The 18,120-nt window shown below is 42.1% G+C and overlaps 1 protein-coding gene across 2 annotated transcripts in view; it reads left to right on the plus strand.

Moving 5' to 3' along the window:
- Window positions 1-16,052, plus strand: part of RNASEH2B (ribonuclease H2 subunit B) — a 57,846-nt gene extending 41,794 nt beyond the window's left edge. Inside the window, exons 6-11 of one of the 2 annotated variants that reach the window (XM_086712625.1) lie at window positions 3,607-3,671; window positions 5,484-5,589; window positions 7,926-8,007; window positions 9,573-9,615; window positions 13,816-13,896; window positions 15,603-16,052. In XM_086712625.1, the coding sequence (XP_086568751.1) occupies window positions 3,607-3,671; window positions 5,484-5,589; window positions 7,926-8,007; window positions 9,573-9,615; window positions 13,816-13,896; window positions 15,603-15,710 (485 nt within the window). In that variant the 3' untranslated portion in view covers window positions 15,711-16,052. The remainder of the gene's footprint in view (window positions 1-3,606; window positions 3,672-5,483; window positions 5,590-7,925; window positions 8,008-9,572; window positions 9,616-13,815; window positions 13,897-15,602) is intronic. The other variant, XM_086712636.1, reaches the window with a different exon arrangement.
- Window positions 16,053-18,120: the final 2,068 nt, after the last annotated feature.

The following is an 18,120-nucleotide window of genomic DNA, read 5'->3' on the forward strand; positions in this document are numbered from 1 at the left end:
GAGTGGTGTGAAATAAAAAGAAAAACTATAAATTGAGGAACAACTGGAACTCACCTACCTGGTTGATGGAAGCATAAAATAATATAACTACTTAACAATTTCTTATGACTCAGTAATTCTAATCCTAGAGATTTACCCAAGCCTTACAAAAACATATCTCCATGTAAAAAGACTTGTGCAAGGATGTTCAGAGCAGCTTTTTTGTTTTTATAGCAACTTTTCCAAAATAGCCCCAAACTGGAAAAAATCGAATGCCCTTCGGTTGGTGAGTGCGTAAACAAAATGTAGGATATCCATACACAGGATACTACTCCATAATACAAAGGAAGGAACTATTACTAGCTGCAACACAATGGGTGAATCTCACAGAAATTATGTGGAGCAAAAGAAGATGATCACAAAAATATACTTACTGTATGATTCCATTTCCATGAAATTCTAGAATCAAGCAAAAACTAAACTCTAATGACGGCAGATCAGTGGTTACCTGAAGTCTGGGTAGGTGTAAAAGCATTGACTACAGAACGGCTCAAGACAACATTTTGGGGTGACAGTTACGTGACCATATGTATACATTTGGCCAAACTCCTCAACTTGTACACTTAAAATGGGTGTATCAACCATATGCACATTATTCCTAAATAAAGGTGATTTTTAAAAAACTAAAGTAGTTACTGATCCAGCACAAGAAGCTAAGCCTCCTCATTTCTGATACAGTGTGTTTTGTGTTTTGTTTTGTTTTGTTTTGTTTTGTTTATTCCTACCCCACAGCTCCCACAAGGTAATGCTGGAATCCAGTGATAGAATGTGGGAAGCAAGGCAGGAGTGAGTAATGGCTTTGAGATTCAAGCCTGGTTGACCAGGAGGATGGTTTGGGAGGAAGCTGAACTGTCTGTCTTTAGATACAGAGCCTCAGCTCAAGCCTTTGGACTTCCTGATTGGGTTTGTTTAGTCTGAAACAAAATGAACTCCTCCCCCCACCCCCCGACCCCCCTGCAGAGAAAGGTATAGTTAGCCTTGGAGCAGGGGGAAGCAGAGCCAGGAAAGAATCAGAGGAAAAGTCATCAAAGACAGAAGAACCAAGAGGAAAATTTTTGTAGAACCTAGAACCATGGAGGAGTTTTTCCCACAAAGAACAAGGTCAGAAGTACTGAGAAGGGTGAATACCTAATTGATCTCAATAAAATGAGTATCAGATCCACAGCTCTGAAGTCATCTGGAGTAGGAATCTGGTGCCTCTGCTTACTAGCTCAGTGACTTTGGACAGTCTAGTTAACTGCACTCTAACCCAGTCTAGGAAGGTAGGGACAAACAATGGTTTTGACCTGAGATCTATTCTGAACATTCAATGAGAAATGTATATAAAGAACTTACAAAGGCTTGACTGTATATTTGTTTCTGATGCTGTTATCATTAACAAGCTGTCATTTAATCTTTTTTTAAAGTAATATTAAGTATTTGTTACATGCCAGGTGCTGTGCTATTGGCTTTGTGTGGATCATGTCACATAATAGGTGACACTGTGCCCTGGGTGGGTCGGAACCCAGGCAGTATGGCTCAGAGCCTGTGGTCTCCGCTTCTTCTGGTAGAGTATTAAGGAAGGGCCTACAAGGGGCTCAGGGAGTGGGAGAGAGGAAGGAAACTGTGGCAGATTGTGGAATGTTCTTGCAGGAAATGCGGAGGTGGAGGCCAGAGAGAAGTGAGCAGCCGAGTCAAGGTGGGATTTCTTAGGAGAGACCTGCATGCTGAGCTTCTCTGGAGATTTGTCTCGGGCAGTGACCAGAGCTTCTTTAGAAGTTTTAACCCATGCAGCAGCATACATTTATTAAGTGATTGCTGTATGCTCTCAGAATGCCCCTTACTCTTGCACATGGGTAGGACACTGTCTCCAGGGAAGTCGAGTCCAGCCTTGCCTGGTTCCACAGCAGACTGTTGCCCCCGGTGGTCCTGGCTCCAGCATGACAGACTTTGCCCCTTGGAATTCTCGGACTCCTGACAGTGCCACTTGCGGCGGTCTCCTTTTCATTACGCCAGTGACACACGCCGAGGGGATGGATGCAAAGGCCCAGCCCGTGCTCCATCATGCCTCCTGTTGCCCACAACGTGAACAACCGCAGGCTGCAATGGGGAGGAAGACTACAGGTGCTGAGGCCAGCCCCTCTCCCATCTAAGCCGTCTCAGGAATGCAAGCAATTTAACAGACTGCAGGAAACGATCCCTCCCTAAGCATTTCCACTTCCCACAATGATTATGGAAGAAAGAGAAATTGTCATTCTGCATGGCTAGCAGCATCACATGGGGCAAGTCTGCATCTGGCCTTAGGATATTGAAGGGTCCCCAAGATAACTCCTGCACTGGGCAGGAGGCTGGGAGTGCAAGCCCCGCCTCTGCTGACTGCACAGAAAGCAAGAAACTCCATGAATGAAGTGTTACCAAGGAACTAACAGCTCAGGTCACAGTATGCAAAGCTGGGTGGATTGTAGGGTGGGGGGGCAGTATAACTTCCAAGAGGGGAACCTTTTATCCCTCATTACGGGCCAAGTCAAGCCTATCATAAATCTAAATTCCCCTGAATAGCTATGGTTAGACTGGTGATGTGTTCAAAGATAGGCATATCTTTTCTTCCTTCTCACTAATCCCACCAGGACAGTACTAAGTAGTTAACGAGATTTTTTTTTCCCTGAATGTTTGCAACACACTTCATATGCATCTCCTTTTAGTTTTTGTTTTCTTTCTTGGGATTTCCATTTTTATTTTAGAAAAGAAGTCTTTCGGGGCGCCTGGGTGGCTCAGTTGGTTAAGCATCTGACTTTGGCTCAGATCGTCATCTCACGGTTTGTGAGTTCGAGCCCCGCGTCGGGCTCTGTGCTGACAGCTCAGAGCCTGGAGCCTGCTTCAGATTCTGTGTCTACCCCTCTCTCTGTTCCTCCCCCTCTGACACTCTGTCTCTGTCTCTCTCTGTCTCTCAAAGATAAATGAACATAAAAAAAATAAACATTAAAAAAATTTTTTTTAAAAAGGAAGAAAAGAAGCCTTTCATTGAAAACACTGAGGTAAGCTTAAACTTATGTCGACAAATGAAGGTTGCTTGGCATGGTTCATTTGCTGAGTTTTAAAAATCACAGATTTTCTACAGATTTGTTGGTAACTTTTTTCCAGTTTTACTGAGAAATAGTTGACACACATCACCTTATAAGTTTAAGATGTACAGCATAATGGCTTGATTTACATATATTATGAAATGATCCCCACAATACGTTTAGTTAACATCTATCGTCTCCTATAGGTGCAATAAAAAGACAAGAAAGAAATTTCTCTTTGGGATGAGAACTATTAGTATAATTTGATGATTTTCTTAAATTCCCATTCATTTAACGGTTGGATGAAACCTGAGTCACCCAAGTTCTGGCTTGGGATGATTTTTTAACTTCTCACGTATGTTCTCAGGCTTAGAGATTGACTTTTTTAAGAATATAAACTGTTACAAAACATTTTTAAATTATTGTGGATGTTACATACATATCTTGTATACGATATAACCTTATGAGTCTATTTTTTTTGCTTAATCCACGCTTCTGTTTTGTTTTGTTTTTCTCTTTAATCCAGAAATAGACAAAAAGAAATATTACAAGTACAGCAAGGAGAAGACGATAAAGTGGCTGGAAAAAAAGGTAGAGTACGCCTCCAGTACCTTACAGCAGAAAAAGTTTTAATGCTCCTTTTAAAAAATATTTACAGGGGCGCCTGGGTGGCGCAGTCGGTTAAGCGTCCGACTTCAGCCAGGTCACGATCTCGCGGTCCGGGAGTTCGAGCCCCGCGTCAGGCTCTGGGCTGATGGCTCAGAGCCTGGAGCCTGTTTCCGATTCTGTGTCTCCCTCTCTCTCTGCCCCTCCCCCGGTTCATGCTCTGTCTCTCTCTGTCCCAAAAATAAATAAACGTTGAAAAAAAATATATATATATATTTACAGAAGGAGGTAAGTGTGAATCTAAAGGGCCATGTTGTTTATCCAGCTAAAATACAGAAACTGTATAGAGATACCCAAATACTCTTCATCCTCCCTAACTCATGTATCTCTGGGTTTAGCTCCATGTTTTCCTTTGACCTGCATCCCCATTTCCCATGATCCTCACCCCTGAATGAAAGAAGTTCCCACCATTTGGTGATGGATATTTGAGCCTTACAAGCCAGATAATACCAGGAGTGACACGCACTTACTGCTTTCAGTCCCTGTCTCAGAGGTTGCTCACACAGCGAGGCAGGGGGCTGAGGCAGACGGGATTCAGGCCTAGGGGAAGTGTGTTTCACCTTCAGCATCCGGATGCTGGAGGGAACTTAGTGATCCTAACATCCCAGAACTAATCTCAGGTCTGGGGCAATGGTTTTCAAATAGATTCTGTGGGTCACAACCAGTGTTTCTCTTGAATGGAATGGGATTGGGGTGGGATGGGATGGGATAGGATAGGATAGGATGTATTAAAATGTAGCACAGAGTAAGGGCAAGTATTAACTATGGTTCTATGAAGCATATATATGTGTTGAAGTACTGGGTTGCTGGGTATTGCTTACTGTAGGTGTAGTAGAAACAAACTCCTTTGAAAGCCACTGGTCTAAGAATATTGTGGACTTTCATACTGATTAAGAATCTCACCAGTCTAGGTCTACTGATGACAGAGTTTTTCAAGTTCAGTATAGTACTGATTCTGAAGATTCTCTTCTGTCTTGTATATGGAAAACACACTTGTCGTACCATGTTACTGGGCACACGGGGAACCCAGAAACATGGAAGTGAACCTTGCAGAATTAATCAGGCTCCTACTATACAAAATAGTGGAAAGATTTTACAAGTGCCCCCATGGTTCAGTTTTCATTTGCATTAGTGGTAGGTGAAAAATAAGGGTGAGTGCTGAGCAGGGTCTCGGCATTTAGGTTTTGTTGTTAGCAAGTGATGATGATGTGAATCGCAAATTCACATGTATATTTATCAATTGTGTTTCTTTTCTTAAATTCCTAGGAAGTGGGATATTTATATGATTTATTCCATTTAGAAAAAAATTATTGCATATAAACTTTGTGCCAGGCTCTTTTCTAAAGGCTTTACATATATGAACTCATTTAAGCCTCACCACAATACTGTGCATTAGGTACTATTTTTGTCCCCATTAGATAGAGGCACAGAGAGGTTAAGTAAGTAGTCCATGGTCACAGAGCACAGCCAAGTAGCCTGACTCCGGAGGCAGTGCTCTCATACTGCGTAGGCATTTAGAGGTCCATGTTTTGACATCATCCCCAAATGCTGCCGCTGTTGCTCAACTCCTGTCCAAATGTGCATCTCTCTCTCATTTTCTGGTATCTGGTCAAGACATTTCTAGGTCCTCAGTTACTTCTTCCTGGGTCTTAAATGGATCGAGGATCATCTGGAAGGTTGTGGATCTCTAAAGTTCCTTGGAAATACCCTGATGTTTCCCTTTTGGTTACTTTATAGGTTAATCAGATTGTGGCAGCCTTAAAAACCAATAATGTAAATGTCAGTGCCCGGGTACAGGCAACTTCATTTTTCTCTGGTGACCAGGCTTCCAGTGACAAGGAAGGTAAGGAAATCAGTTTTGTTAATATTATGTATTTATTTATTTATTTTTAATTTGAGAGAGAGAGAGAGAGAGAGAGAGAAAATGAGCATGAGTGGGGGAGGGGGCAGAAGGAGAGAGAGAGAATCTTAAGCAGGCTCCACACTCAGCATGGAGCCTGATGCAGGGCTCGATCTCAAGAATTATGAGATCATGATCTGAACCAAAATCAAGAGTCTGACACTCACCCAACTGAGCCACCCAGGCACCCCGGTAAATCACTTTATCAGAAATTACTTTTGCCTGGAGTAAGTTGCTGATTTACAAATGCCTGCCTTATGGTTTTAAAATCTTAATGTCCCAGAAGCTTCGCATTCGTGGCCATGTGTTCTCATAGATCTTGTGGCAGTGTGCACTTCGTTTCAGAACCAAGTGGTACTTCTACCATAGATCGCTGCCGTCACTAATCGATGCTTAAATAATTCCTTCGGCAAGTACTTATTTTGCAAAAACAGTAATGGCCACCCTAACAACTCTGGCCGTCATTCGTTGAGATCATGTTGTGTGCCAAGCCCTTGGCTCATTTGCCAGTATACACACAGTATCCCAGCTAACACTCCCCTTAAGCCTCACTTTACAGTGAGAGTCTGGAGGCTGCACCCAAAGCCACACAGCCAGTAAGTGGTGAAGCCGAGCCTGCCTGACTCTGGGGCCCACACGCTTCCCCTTTCCGTCATACTGCTGTGTGTCCCTAGGCTTCCAACAGGCTGCTTCTGTTTGCATCTTGGTCTCCAGAAGTGTATGTCCTACTATGGATCTTAATATTTTGATCTTCGATGGAAATTGATGCCCTTGGCAATTTTTTTCTTTTAGATTCTTAAGGTACATTCTTTTGCTTTTTCCAGTGTAGTGTCCCCTTATTTTTGTACGTATAGTTGAATAAAAACAGCTGTATAATACAATTAACATTCTCAACTGTGGGACAGAAATTATTCTGGGGACGCCCAGGTGGCTCAGTCGGTTAAGCGTCCCGTTCTGGATTTCAGCTCAGGTCATGATCTCATGGTTCATGAGACGGAGCCCCGCGTCAGGCTCCGTGCTGACAACGCAAAACCTGCTTGGTTTTGCCCCTCCCCTGCACTCAATCTCTCTCAAAATAAATAAATAAACATTAAAAAAGAAAAAAACTTATTCTGAGTTTAAACTCCAATTCAGTGTTCCCCTGTTCTAGACAGGCATACCACTCCAAAGCATCAGAATTTCATCATTAAAAAAATTAAAACTAGGACCAGGGATCTGTTTGTGATTGAAGGTAATTCAGGCAGTCCTTGATTTGCAGAAATCTACCTTAAAACACCTTACACATGTAGATGTTAGCAGGCTCCAGGCATTCAGGAAATGGTGGACAGCTCTGCTGAGCTGAGTTTACTGAGTTTACCAGCTATCACTGGTTTTGACTGGCTTTAACAAAAGAGAAGGGATTGAGTCAAATGGATGGATGGACCCCAGATTTTTTTTTTTTTAAGTAGGAGAAGGGATGTTAGACATTATTTAGATAGACCTCATTTTAAAAGTGAAGACTCATGGTATCAGAGAAGGAGATGACTTATCCAGCGTCACCCATCATAGCTAGTAGACTTCTGTCTCTGAATTCAGTTGGGCATCTGACTTCGGCTCAGGTCACGATCTCGTGGTCCATGAGTTCAAGCCCCGTGTCGGGCCGTGTGCAGACAGTTTGGAGCCTGGAGCCTGCTTTGGATTCTGTGTCTCCCTCTCTCTCTTTCTCTGTCCCTCCCCACTTGTGCTCTATCTCTGTCTCTCTTTCAAAAGTAAAATAAACATTTAAAAAATAATAAAAAGAAAAAGATGATGAAAAAGATCGGCCCCTCTTTGTTATGCCTAATTTTTCTACCTTGAAGTCACAGCATTCACATACCACAGACCATAGCGACTATTAAAATATATAAAAACAGGGGCGCCTGGGTGGCTCAGTCGGTTGAGTGTCCGACTTCGGCTCAGGTCATGATCTCGCGGTCCGTGAGTTCGAGCCCTGTGCCGGGCTCTGTGCTGACAGCTCGGAGCCTGGAGCCTGCTTCGGATTCTGCGTGTCTCTCTCTCTGACCCTTCCCCGCTCGTGCTCTGTCTCTCTCTGTCTCAAAAATAAATAAATGTTAAGAAAAAAAAATTTTTGTTTTTTAAATAAAAAAAGAACAAATGACAAAACTGAGGCTGTGAGTTTAAATGAGTCTCTAAGGCCAGCTAGAGCCAGAATTTTAACTCTGGTCAATTTGGTTGTAAAACTATCATAATTGTTACTAATTTTTTTTTTTTCCTTTCACTCTCCATTCTGTTTCTTTCAGAGGATTATATTTGTTATGCCCATGGTCTGGTATCTGATTACATCCCTAGAGAACTCAGTGACGACCTGTGTAAATATTTAAAGTAAGTATCATTCCTCTAAAGTCGTAATTAGGAAGTACCTCGGCGCTTCCTGGTCTCCCAGCAGTAGGTCCTTTATGGCTCATCACATCACATCACGATTTTTGATAAGAGAGTATTCTCGACTTACCTCCTGGACCGTGTGGTTTGAAGGTAATTTTTAGTGGACACTGGTGGACTGGAACAAATTGATTTGGTGGATACTGATTGCGGAAACTTGTGAATGTTAGGACTGGATTTTTGGATTGGTATGATTTTAGAGGGTAAACAGTATTAAAGTTGATCCCCGGTTACACTTAACTAATTTGGTTCTTTGTGATGATTTTAAGAGAAATAAAGGTTAGAAGGAAAGAAGAGATGGCATGTGGAATATTCTTGAAAGCTACATGTAAAGGCTTTGTACCATATTTACTGTCATTGGATACTCACCAAATACCTTCATTTTGCCCAGCACTTGAAGCTGAAAGGATGAAACACAATCTGTGTCAGAGGGCAGAAAACGGGTTTAAGAAGGACCTGATTTGTGTTATGTCCTTCATAAAGATATTTAATATACTATAAAGACTTTACCTTAGGCTGAAAAGAATGTGTTTATTTTCTAGATTTTAGCGACTATTGTTAAGATTTTATGGGTGTGATAATAGCTTTCCCTGATTCTTCTAGTAGCTTTCTCCTTTGATACATAAACATAAAGCGACTTCTTAACAGATGCATAGTTGCTGTTTTTAGCAAATTACTTAGGTCCTACTTTAAAAAAAAAAAACAGTAGTGGGGGCGCCTGGGTGGCTCAGTCGGTTAGGCATCCACCCAACTCTTGGTTTCAGCTCTGGTCACGATCTCATGCATCGGGCTCTGTGCTGTGGCACAGAGTCTGCTTGGGATTCTCTCTCTCTCTCCCTCGCTCTCTGCCCCTCCCCAACTCACGCTGTCGCCATCTCTCTCAAAAATAAACTTAAAAAAAAAACAGTGGGAACTGGTTTCTAGTGTAGTTGAAGTGCTTGCAAAGCCTGCTTTCAATCAATAACCCTATCTTTCTGTTTAATATTCCCCTGGGTTTCTCAGTGCCTGTTTGTCTCATTGGAGACCTATGTCTCTGTACTCCCATTATTTTTTAGATTCTTTTCTTTACCCTGAAGTGTTTGAAGATTTGGGGAGAAAGATAGGTCAATTAAACTTCTCTTTAATTGAAGAAAAGTAAAGTTCGTGTGACTTTTTGTCAACAATTAAAATAATTTTCAATTTCATATATGTGCTGCATTCGTTGTTTTTGAAGAAAAAAAATCCTACAATGCCAGAATGCAAATTTCTAGAGGCTAAAGTAAAGCAATTCCATTTCAACAATGAGTTCTAATTTTGTTTTTTAGTTCAGACAGTTTCACTACAAGGAAAATGAAGATTTCTTCATTTAGAGAAATTTCATTCCTTTCACTGAGGCAGTTGTACAGTCAGATACATGGAGGTGAAGCTATTCCATAAAAGTGGGACTTGTAAGTCCTAAGCTGGCCCAGACTCTCTGTTTGCTTGTCTATGAAAAACAATGACTATGATTCTTATTTTTCACTCCTTAGGCTTCCAGAACCTTCAGCTTCATTGCCAAACCCTCCATCAAAGGTAAGGAGCTGTGACTAAGCTATCTTTGGGGCACTTGGAAAAATATTTCATTTTTACCACATAAGTTTAGTTTGTTCTAGTACATTTGAAAGCTTTTTTTTTTTTAAGTTTATTTATTTTGAGAGGGAGAGAGCACAAGCAGGGAGGGGCAGAGAGAGAGAGGGAGAGAGAGAATCCTAAGCAGGCTCTGAGCCATCAGTGCAGAGCCCGACATGGGGCTCAAACTCACAAACTGTGAGATGGTGACCTGAGCCGAGATAAGAGTCGGATGCTTAACCGACTAAGCCACCCAGGCACCCCCATTTTAAAGCTTTCTAAATCCACCTTGCATGGATTGATGTTGTATGGATTAAAGATTGTAATGAGCTGTCCATCGGTATTTTTTATTTTTGTAGATTTTACCTGAATGATAAAGTGCTGTGAAAACCAGATTAGAGTTGGTTTTAGCCAGATACCTACGTAAAAGTCTTAAAGATACGTGACGAAGTCTTCTTGAGTCAGCCAGATCCTGTAATTAACTTTATTAATCATCAGGAAGCCTCCATGTATAACTTAAACTCACTTTGCCAGATCTAATTGTTACTGGCACAGAGGTGAGCAGAGCATGATTTTTGTAACACAGAGAATCCTTTGAACAAAGATAGCCAAACTTTTTTTTTTCCTCCGCTTGAAATGATCATCGCAACTTTTGTGTTGCACAAAACCCTTCCTCTTCCAGCTGTTCTCCGACCGCCACCCACCGCTCCCCTGCTCCGTGGGCCGCAGCTTGTTTTTGTCTCCCAGATACAGAGAGTAGAGAAGGCAGCCATGAACCACACCTGATGGCACACTGTGGCGTCCCTCAGTCCAGGCCTGATCTCAGACAAGCGAGCGCTGCTCAGAGACAGGGAAATAAACACATGCATCAGCTTGTCAGTGAGGCCATTCTCCTGCCAACAGAATAATGGATGCCCTGAGAATGTACAGTGGACACGTCATGGATGTTAAAGCACTTTCTGTCTTCCCGGCCTTCACGATGGCCAACATACTCGGGGTCGTTTTTGTTTGTTTGTTTTTGTTTGTTTGTTTTGTATCATGTCCTGTTAAAGTGCATCAGGAGTAGCTATGGGACATTTTCAGCAGAGCGTCCGAGGAGGGGCATCCTTTTCTCTGGAGGAATAGCACTGGGCAGAGGTCAGTTGCTAAAGTCATTCTAGGTCAGACCCACACTTCTTCCAGTCTGGTAGTTAATCTCTGACAGTAAGTAGCTCTAGGGGACAGAGACATGATTGCCTTCCTGTAACTAAGGAGATGGGCATATCCGTTTCTCTCTCATATCTCTCCTTCCAAAACCTAAGCATCTTTCTGTCTCCCAAATATCCGTCTTCCATAGTAACTTAGAGGTCATTCGTGAACAGATCGAAGCCTGTTCTTGAAGCTTTTGGCCTCTGATAGCATCCGGGGTAATGCATTTCATACGTTTGCTTTTAACCCGGTTTTCTATTTTCCTATTTTAATTTCCAAAATGTAAATCATTTGTGATGTCATTCATCATTTATGATTTAGATCGGAGGTCAGCAGACTTACTCTACAAAGGCCAGAGAGTGAATACTTGAGGCTTCACGAAGCGGCTGGTTTCTGTCACAACTGCTCAGCCCTGCTGTGGTAGCACAGAGACAGCCACAGACGATTCATAAACGAAGGCGGGCGGCCGTGTTCCAGCCAAACTTCATTTATAAAAACAGGCGGCCGGCAGGGCTTGGCCTGCGGGCGGTTTGCCAAGCCCTGATTTAGATCTCCCAGTCCTGTTTCCCCTAAATCTCAGCCTCATCTCCTGGATTGTTTAGTTGCTTTTTGAGGTCTCCCGGTCTATTGTGTCTTCCTGGGGCTCCGGCGTGCAGAGTGTGAACTGCACTGGATGATGTACCACGGCTTAAACAGGCTTAGGGTAATGTCTTCTGCTAGCTTTCTTGTCTGCGTCCAGGATTTGATTGATTTTTACAGTAATAGAGTTGACCGTTTTCAGGAAATACGTTCCAGTGGCTATTAGGTATCTTTGTATCTGTCTGTAACGATGGCACGAAGCCTGTCATCCTTAATATGTTTCGCATTATTTTCTTACTATCACATGTTTGCCTGTATTGAAGCCCTGCTTCCACCCGTCGCCCCCTTCCATCCTTTGAATTTATCGCTGGCAGCTGGCAGAGCCGAATGCAGTCAGTAGGTTGGAGACGCCCCTGAGCTCCTTCTTGCAGCTCATTTGTAAGAATCAGACCATCCTAGCATGAATCCCTGTGGTACTCTTCTGTTTGCCCCCCTCTCTTTCCAGAACTGTACCCGCTTAGGCATACCCTTTGTTACTGTCTTTCTGAGCCCTTTTCTATTTCTTCTGAAACATCCCTCCAAACCTATAGTGATTTGGTCTTTTAAGCAACAAACATTCAAGTGAGTGTAACAACTATGACTCTTTCAAGGGTATTCAACGTGAGCTGTGAATAACACTCAAGAAAATTCCAGGCAGAGCCTTCCACAATCAATTTCTGCTATTGTGAGCACTGACGACTGGTGTCTTGCTTAGCAGTGAGCCATTAAAACACCTGGACAAGTCAGTCATCTTACGAGACATTTTATATTTGTAAAGAAGCACTTTTCATCTTAACCTTTACCTTGAACATTTTTCATTTGACTTCCTTTTCAGTGAAAAGTAAACACGCCCAAGGGTTTATAATGACATCTGTAGAACATTTTGCCACAGAGAAGGAAAGCAAACCACCTTATAACGTTAAGCTTTTTGCAGTTTGCATCAGAACCTTCATCGTTATTCCCTGCGAGTTCCAGTCTCTTGGCTGAAGAGACTTTTCTAGTAAAAATATGCATCACCTAAATACCCCTTACTGATCTTAATTTAAGTAGAAACATGTATTCTTAAGTTCCTTGTATACATACTTTGCTGGTAGGTAGTTCATTCGTGATAAGCTAGTCTTTTTCTTTTGAAGGTTCCCTTCTTAGATTGTGGTGTGCCCAAGAGAAGGTTTTGCTTTATAGATTTGCAGGATGCCCCTGTTTTTTTTTTTTGAGTGTCACATAATGTTATAGATTCCCAGGAGTGCGCCCCCCCTCCCCGCCCTTATTTAGAATGAAGTATTTCAAGACCTGTTGTTTTATCCCCTTGGGTTTCATTCATGTGCCAGGGTATCTTTTAGCCCTAGCCCTGCAGTTCTTTGTTTAGCAAAAGCTGGGATATGAAGAGGGAAGCCGGGAACAAATCTGCATTTCCCAGGGAAGAGTCACATTAGATCTTGTCAACCCAGTGTCTCCACAAAGAACCCAAAGATCTATAGAAGACCAGGTTGTGGTCACTGTGCAGTTAGTTCTCTGCGTTAATCATCAAGACTTCCCTGCCCTGTTGTGTGCCTTTTACATAGTAAATGTGTCACGATTCCTTCTGTAATGGGACCATTAAGGCCACAGTCTAGCTCTTGACAAGATTCTCCCATTCCTTGGTGCACGAGGCTCATGTGGATGGTGAAAATATGAGGTAGAGGTGGGCTTGGTTGCACCGGGCCTCATGGAAAGAGCACTTGTTAAGAAATGGAGATCCCAGCCCTTGTCCTCTGCTAGGTGGCCTTGATCATTTGTTTAGTCTCTCTGTGCTTCCTTCTGCTGGCTTCATGCTTTGCAGGGTTGTCCTTGTGTGGACAAACTGAGAGAGTTCAGTTGAAAGGAGGTAAGAACATGAAGCTATACAAAAATGGTAACAACAGAATCATGGTGTGCCTTCTTCCTCAGTGGACGTTACACCAGCCCAGATGGTGAATGCAGTGGGGGTTCTGGCTGGACACCTGGACCCCTTAAAGGAAATTCTTGTCTTTGACCCCTGTGCCTGCCTTCACCCCGTTAGACTATCCTGGAAGTCAGCAGTCACCTAGATACCTCCTGGTCCTGGTACATACAAAATATGTGATCAGTACCACTAGACTGCCCAAGGGGCTGGGTCGTGGGCTCACCTGATCATATCCCCCCATCACCAAGGCTGCTTTTCAGAAGGGACGTGTGGCTTCATTCCCCAGACAATTGGCAAAATGCAAAGTAAAGCCCTTTGCCGGGTCTGTTGTTCCATTTGGCCTTGATGTGGGTCCAGATTGGCCCTGTTGTTTTCTTAAAAATGGAGTGATGTGTCGAGGTGACATTTTATACCACTTTACTGCTCTAACATTGCAGAAAGTAAAGTTATCTGATGAGCCTGTAGAAGCAAAAGAAGATTACACTAAGTTTAACAGGAAAGATTGGAAGACTGAAAAGGTATGTGTGTCCAGCTGTAGTGGCATATTCTTGGATCCCGTAGGTGATCCTGCATGAGGACACGTAGGAACAATTACATGCTTGATTGTGATTTTACAGTTTTAACCATGAAGAATTATTAGCTTGCATTTCTGCAACTCAGTAATTCAAAATTGTGAATGACAATGGATATGTCAAGTCAAGAAGACTTGTGAGGCACGAAGGCAATATGCTTAGCAAGAGTGTGCCTACCCTTTGCTCTATATTAAGAGTAGGGGGGCACAAAGAGAGGGGGCCTCCACAGGTCATTTTTTGTCAACTCTACTACCTGGAAGCTTCCCGGAACTTATGACGAGGACCATAATTACTAATATGAAATAGGGTACAAATAATTTTCTAATCTGTGTTTATCCTTTTCATTTGATTTTTTTAACAGCTTTAAGTTTTTCTGAGGATTAAATAATAGGAATTGTTTCTTCTTGTGATTTTCTCATTATTTTTATGCTTAAAAAGACCTTGCCCAATCCAAGAAAAATTAACTTCCATTTGGATTTTAACATTTAACCCCCCACCTTAGAGCTTAATTTTTTTTTTATAATTTTTTTCTTTGATCTATACGTAATTCATCTGGGCATGTGACGTCAGGGGAAAATCCAGGTTGAGATCTGGCAAGACAGCTGGTCACCTCAATGGCTTCTGTAAGCGGGCGGGTTTTGGCATTTTCTGTGAGAACTGCTTCTGCCCCACCCTTGGAACTGCTGCTTTCTGTTGTATCTATTTGGGTACCGCCCCAGGGAAATGAGGGGCTGGACCCGGCTGTCTGTTAAAGACAGGGGATAACTTGTCTCGAAGAGACTGCCACTTTTCACCATCCCGTGAGAAAATAAGCCTTCTAAAATAGAAGTACAGAACGTGAGAAGCAGGGTTTCAGGGATCAGACACCGTGCCCTTAAAAGGTTCTCTGTCAATGACTATCTCACAGTTCACAGGGAGACACAGGAATTTTTTTCCTTCGCTGCTTCCCATCGCGTATGCTTCTGCTGAGAAGTTATGATGCACTGAAGGAAACTGGCTACTATTTACCTCCTGTTAGTGCCCGTTCCAGGATGTGGCAACAAACCAAAACAAACCAAAACAAAACATACAGTGACCATAAAGAGATAGAAATTTAAAAGGCAGAGTCACTTGGAGTCAGCTTTTTGAAAAGTTCTTAGGTGGAGGCATCCCAGGGCAGTGGTCCTGCTGGTCCGGGATGCTCTGCAGTACAGGTTATCTTTTGAATATTATAGTGTTGGCCTTGGTTTCCCGGAGAGCCTATGAATAAACTCCAACAGTAAATTGTTGTGAATTATTCATCGTGCTGTAATACCAGGCTGTAATTCCTCCTCTGACAACCGCAGCCTATGTCAGTTCCTTTGTTGGTATTATTGCACTGAAAACACCCTCCAGAATTATTCCCCTAAAGTAAACCATTGGTTGCAACATTCCCCTCCTTAGAAGGTGGCCGTTTTGCGTCCTGGTTCTTTTAACGTATTTTGTGTCTTAGGTCTGAATTCTGAATAGAAATCAGAACTTTAAAAAAAAAAAATTATCATTCCCTTATGAAGCACGTTACCAGCAAATACTTCTCTTAATGAACCTTGAGACATGCGTGGTCTTGTTTGATTTGCATGTATGATTCATAAATGTTACATTTGTAACAATTGTTCTCTTATTTTCCTTAACAGAAAAATAACAAAATGACCGCAGCTCAGAAGGCTTTGGCTAAAGTTGACAAGAGTGGAATGAAAAGTATTGATTCCTTTTTCGCTGCAAAAAATAAAAAAAAAAATTGAAAAGACTTGAAACTTTGAAAATGAAATCTAGCAAAAAATAGTCGCCTTTTCCAGGTTCCGTTTTTGTCCTTCCTCCATGCCACTCTACCTCCTGACCCTTAATTACCACCTTTTGAAAAAATAAAACAAAAAAACTTTTTTAAAATGAGGGCAATTTTCAGAGTTGAACATTTCTTGGCATTTGATTTTTGTGTTTCTGAACAAAATATGGGAAAGTAATTGGGTAACTTCATGGCCTGTGGCCTTCAGAGTCTTGTCTGACATCATGAAAAGTCATCAAGTGAACAGAGCTGATCTGTAGCTAGCCTCACAGTTTCCTCAATAAACGAACATGTGACCATATTTGAGTGTATGCCTGTAATTTTGCACAACTTTGCCACATGGTACCTGTAGCAATCTGGTTTTCAGGGTACCAAGAGAATTCAGATAACAGCTGTCAGAAACTACTAGTTTGCTAAAAGCCTTTAGTTTTTGGTAAATCTTTTGTTTAACACTGTCTGTTTTATGAGTACCTGTTCTTTGCAGAAAATAGAGAAAAGTAAAATTAAAATTCGAATCTCCCATTTTGACATTGGCTGGAGATAATATGGCCTGTGTTTTTATAAGAATAATTTTTTAAGGAATCATAGTAGTAATTTTATAATCTTTTTCCTTGACAACATCATTTCGTGAGCATTTCCCAGGCTGCCAAAGTATTTTTCATAGATATGCTTTTTAAATGATGGTCATTTTAGGGGCGCCTGGGTGGCTCAGTCGGTTAAGCGGCCGACTTCGGCTCAGGTCATGATCTCGCCGTCCATGAGTTCGAGCCCCGCGTCGGGCTCTGTGCTGACAGCTCAGAGCCTGGAGCCTGTTTCAGATTCTGTGTCTCCCTCTCTCTGACCCTCCCCTGTTCATGCTCTGTCTCTCCCTGTCTCAAAAATAAATAAAACATTAAAAAAAATTTTTTTAAATGGTGGTCATTTTAAATTATTTGGATACTTGATTAGTTCATGACCATGACATTTAGATTACTTACACTGTTTCACTGTTTGAAGAATCACATTATAAGTAAATATTTGTCCAAGCCTTTATTTATTTTTTTATTTTTTTAATGTTTATTTACTTATTTTTTTTTAAATTTTTTTTTTCAATGTTTATTTATTTTTGGGACAGAGAGAGACAGTGCATGAACGGGGGAGGGGCAGAGAGAGAGGGAGACACAGAATCAGAAACAGGCTCTAGGCTCTGAGCCATCAGCCCAGAGCCCGACTCGGGGCTCAAACTCACGGACCGCGAGATCGTGACCTGGCTGAAGTCGGACGCTTAACCGACTGCGCCACCCAGGCGCCCCTATTTACTTATTTTTGAGAGAGAGCAAGAGCAAGAGAGAGAGAGAACAAGCGGGGGTGGGGGGAGGGGGAGCAAAGAGGAAGGGAGACACAGAATCCGAAGTGGGCTCCGGGCTCTGTGAGCTATCAGCACAGAGCCCGAAGAGGGTCTTAAACTCACGGACTGCAAGATCATGACCGGAGCCGAAGTCAGATGCTCAACTGACTAAGCCAGCCGGGTGCCCTTTGTTCAAAACGTTTAGTTCTCCCTTAGAATGGATTTTTAGATGTGGGCTTCCCAGTTTATAACTAAGCTTTCCAAATACATACTTACGGGAAGATCTTTCACAGAAAGTGTATGGGATCTTGTACTGTATCATATGGTAGTATCAGTTCTTGTCTTATTCGTGCCACCTGGTTAGCTTTGAATGTTATCTTTGCAAACAAGTGGGGCAAAAGGCATTTTATTGTGGTTTTAATTCTCATTTCCCTAATTAGTAATAATATTTAATATTTTTTCACATTTCCTTCACCATTTGTCATCTTATAGAGAATTGTCTGATTATGTCCTCTGTTAAATTGTTGGAGTGTCGGGGCGCCTGGGTGGCTCAGTCGGTTAAGCGGCTGACTTTAGCTCAGGTCATGATCTCGCGGTCCGTGAGTTCGAGCCCCGCGTCAGGCTCTGTGCTGACAGCTCAGAGCCTGGAGCCTGCTTCAGATTCAGTGTCTCCCTCTCTCTGACCCTCCCCTGTTCATGCTCTGTCTCTCCCTGTCTCAAAAATAAACGTTAAAAAAAAATTTTTTTTTTAAATTGTTGGAGTGTCAGTATTTTTCTTATGGACCCTAAAGATATTCTATAACTTAAAGACATTCTTGTTTGTCCACTATATTCATTGTTAATTTTTTTCTTGGCCTGTAAATTGTCTTTAATTTTGTGTATGACATTTTTGTCATGCAGATGGTTTTGGTTTTTAAGTAGACGTGTATGTGTGTGTGTGTGTGTGTGTGTGTGTGTGTGTGTGTATAAACTTTTCCTTTATATTGATGTTCTACTTAGAAGGATGTTTCCCTTTGCAGGAAGGTTAACCACTTATTTTCTT

The sequence above is a fragment of the Puma concolor genome, chromosome A1 (assembly GCF_028749965.1).
Source record: "Puma concolor isolate L17-30 chromosome A1, mPumCon1.1.hap2, whole genome shotgun sequence".
Classification (NCBI taxonomy): domain Eukaryota; kingdom Metazoa; phylum Chordata; class Mammalia; order Carnivora; family Felidae; genus Puma; species Puma concolor.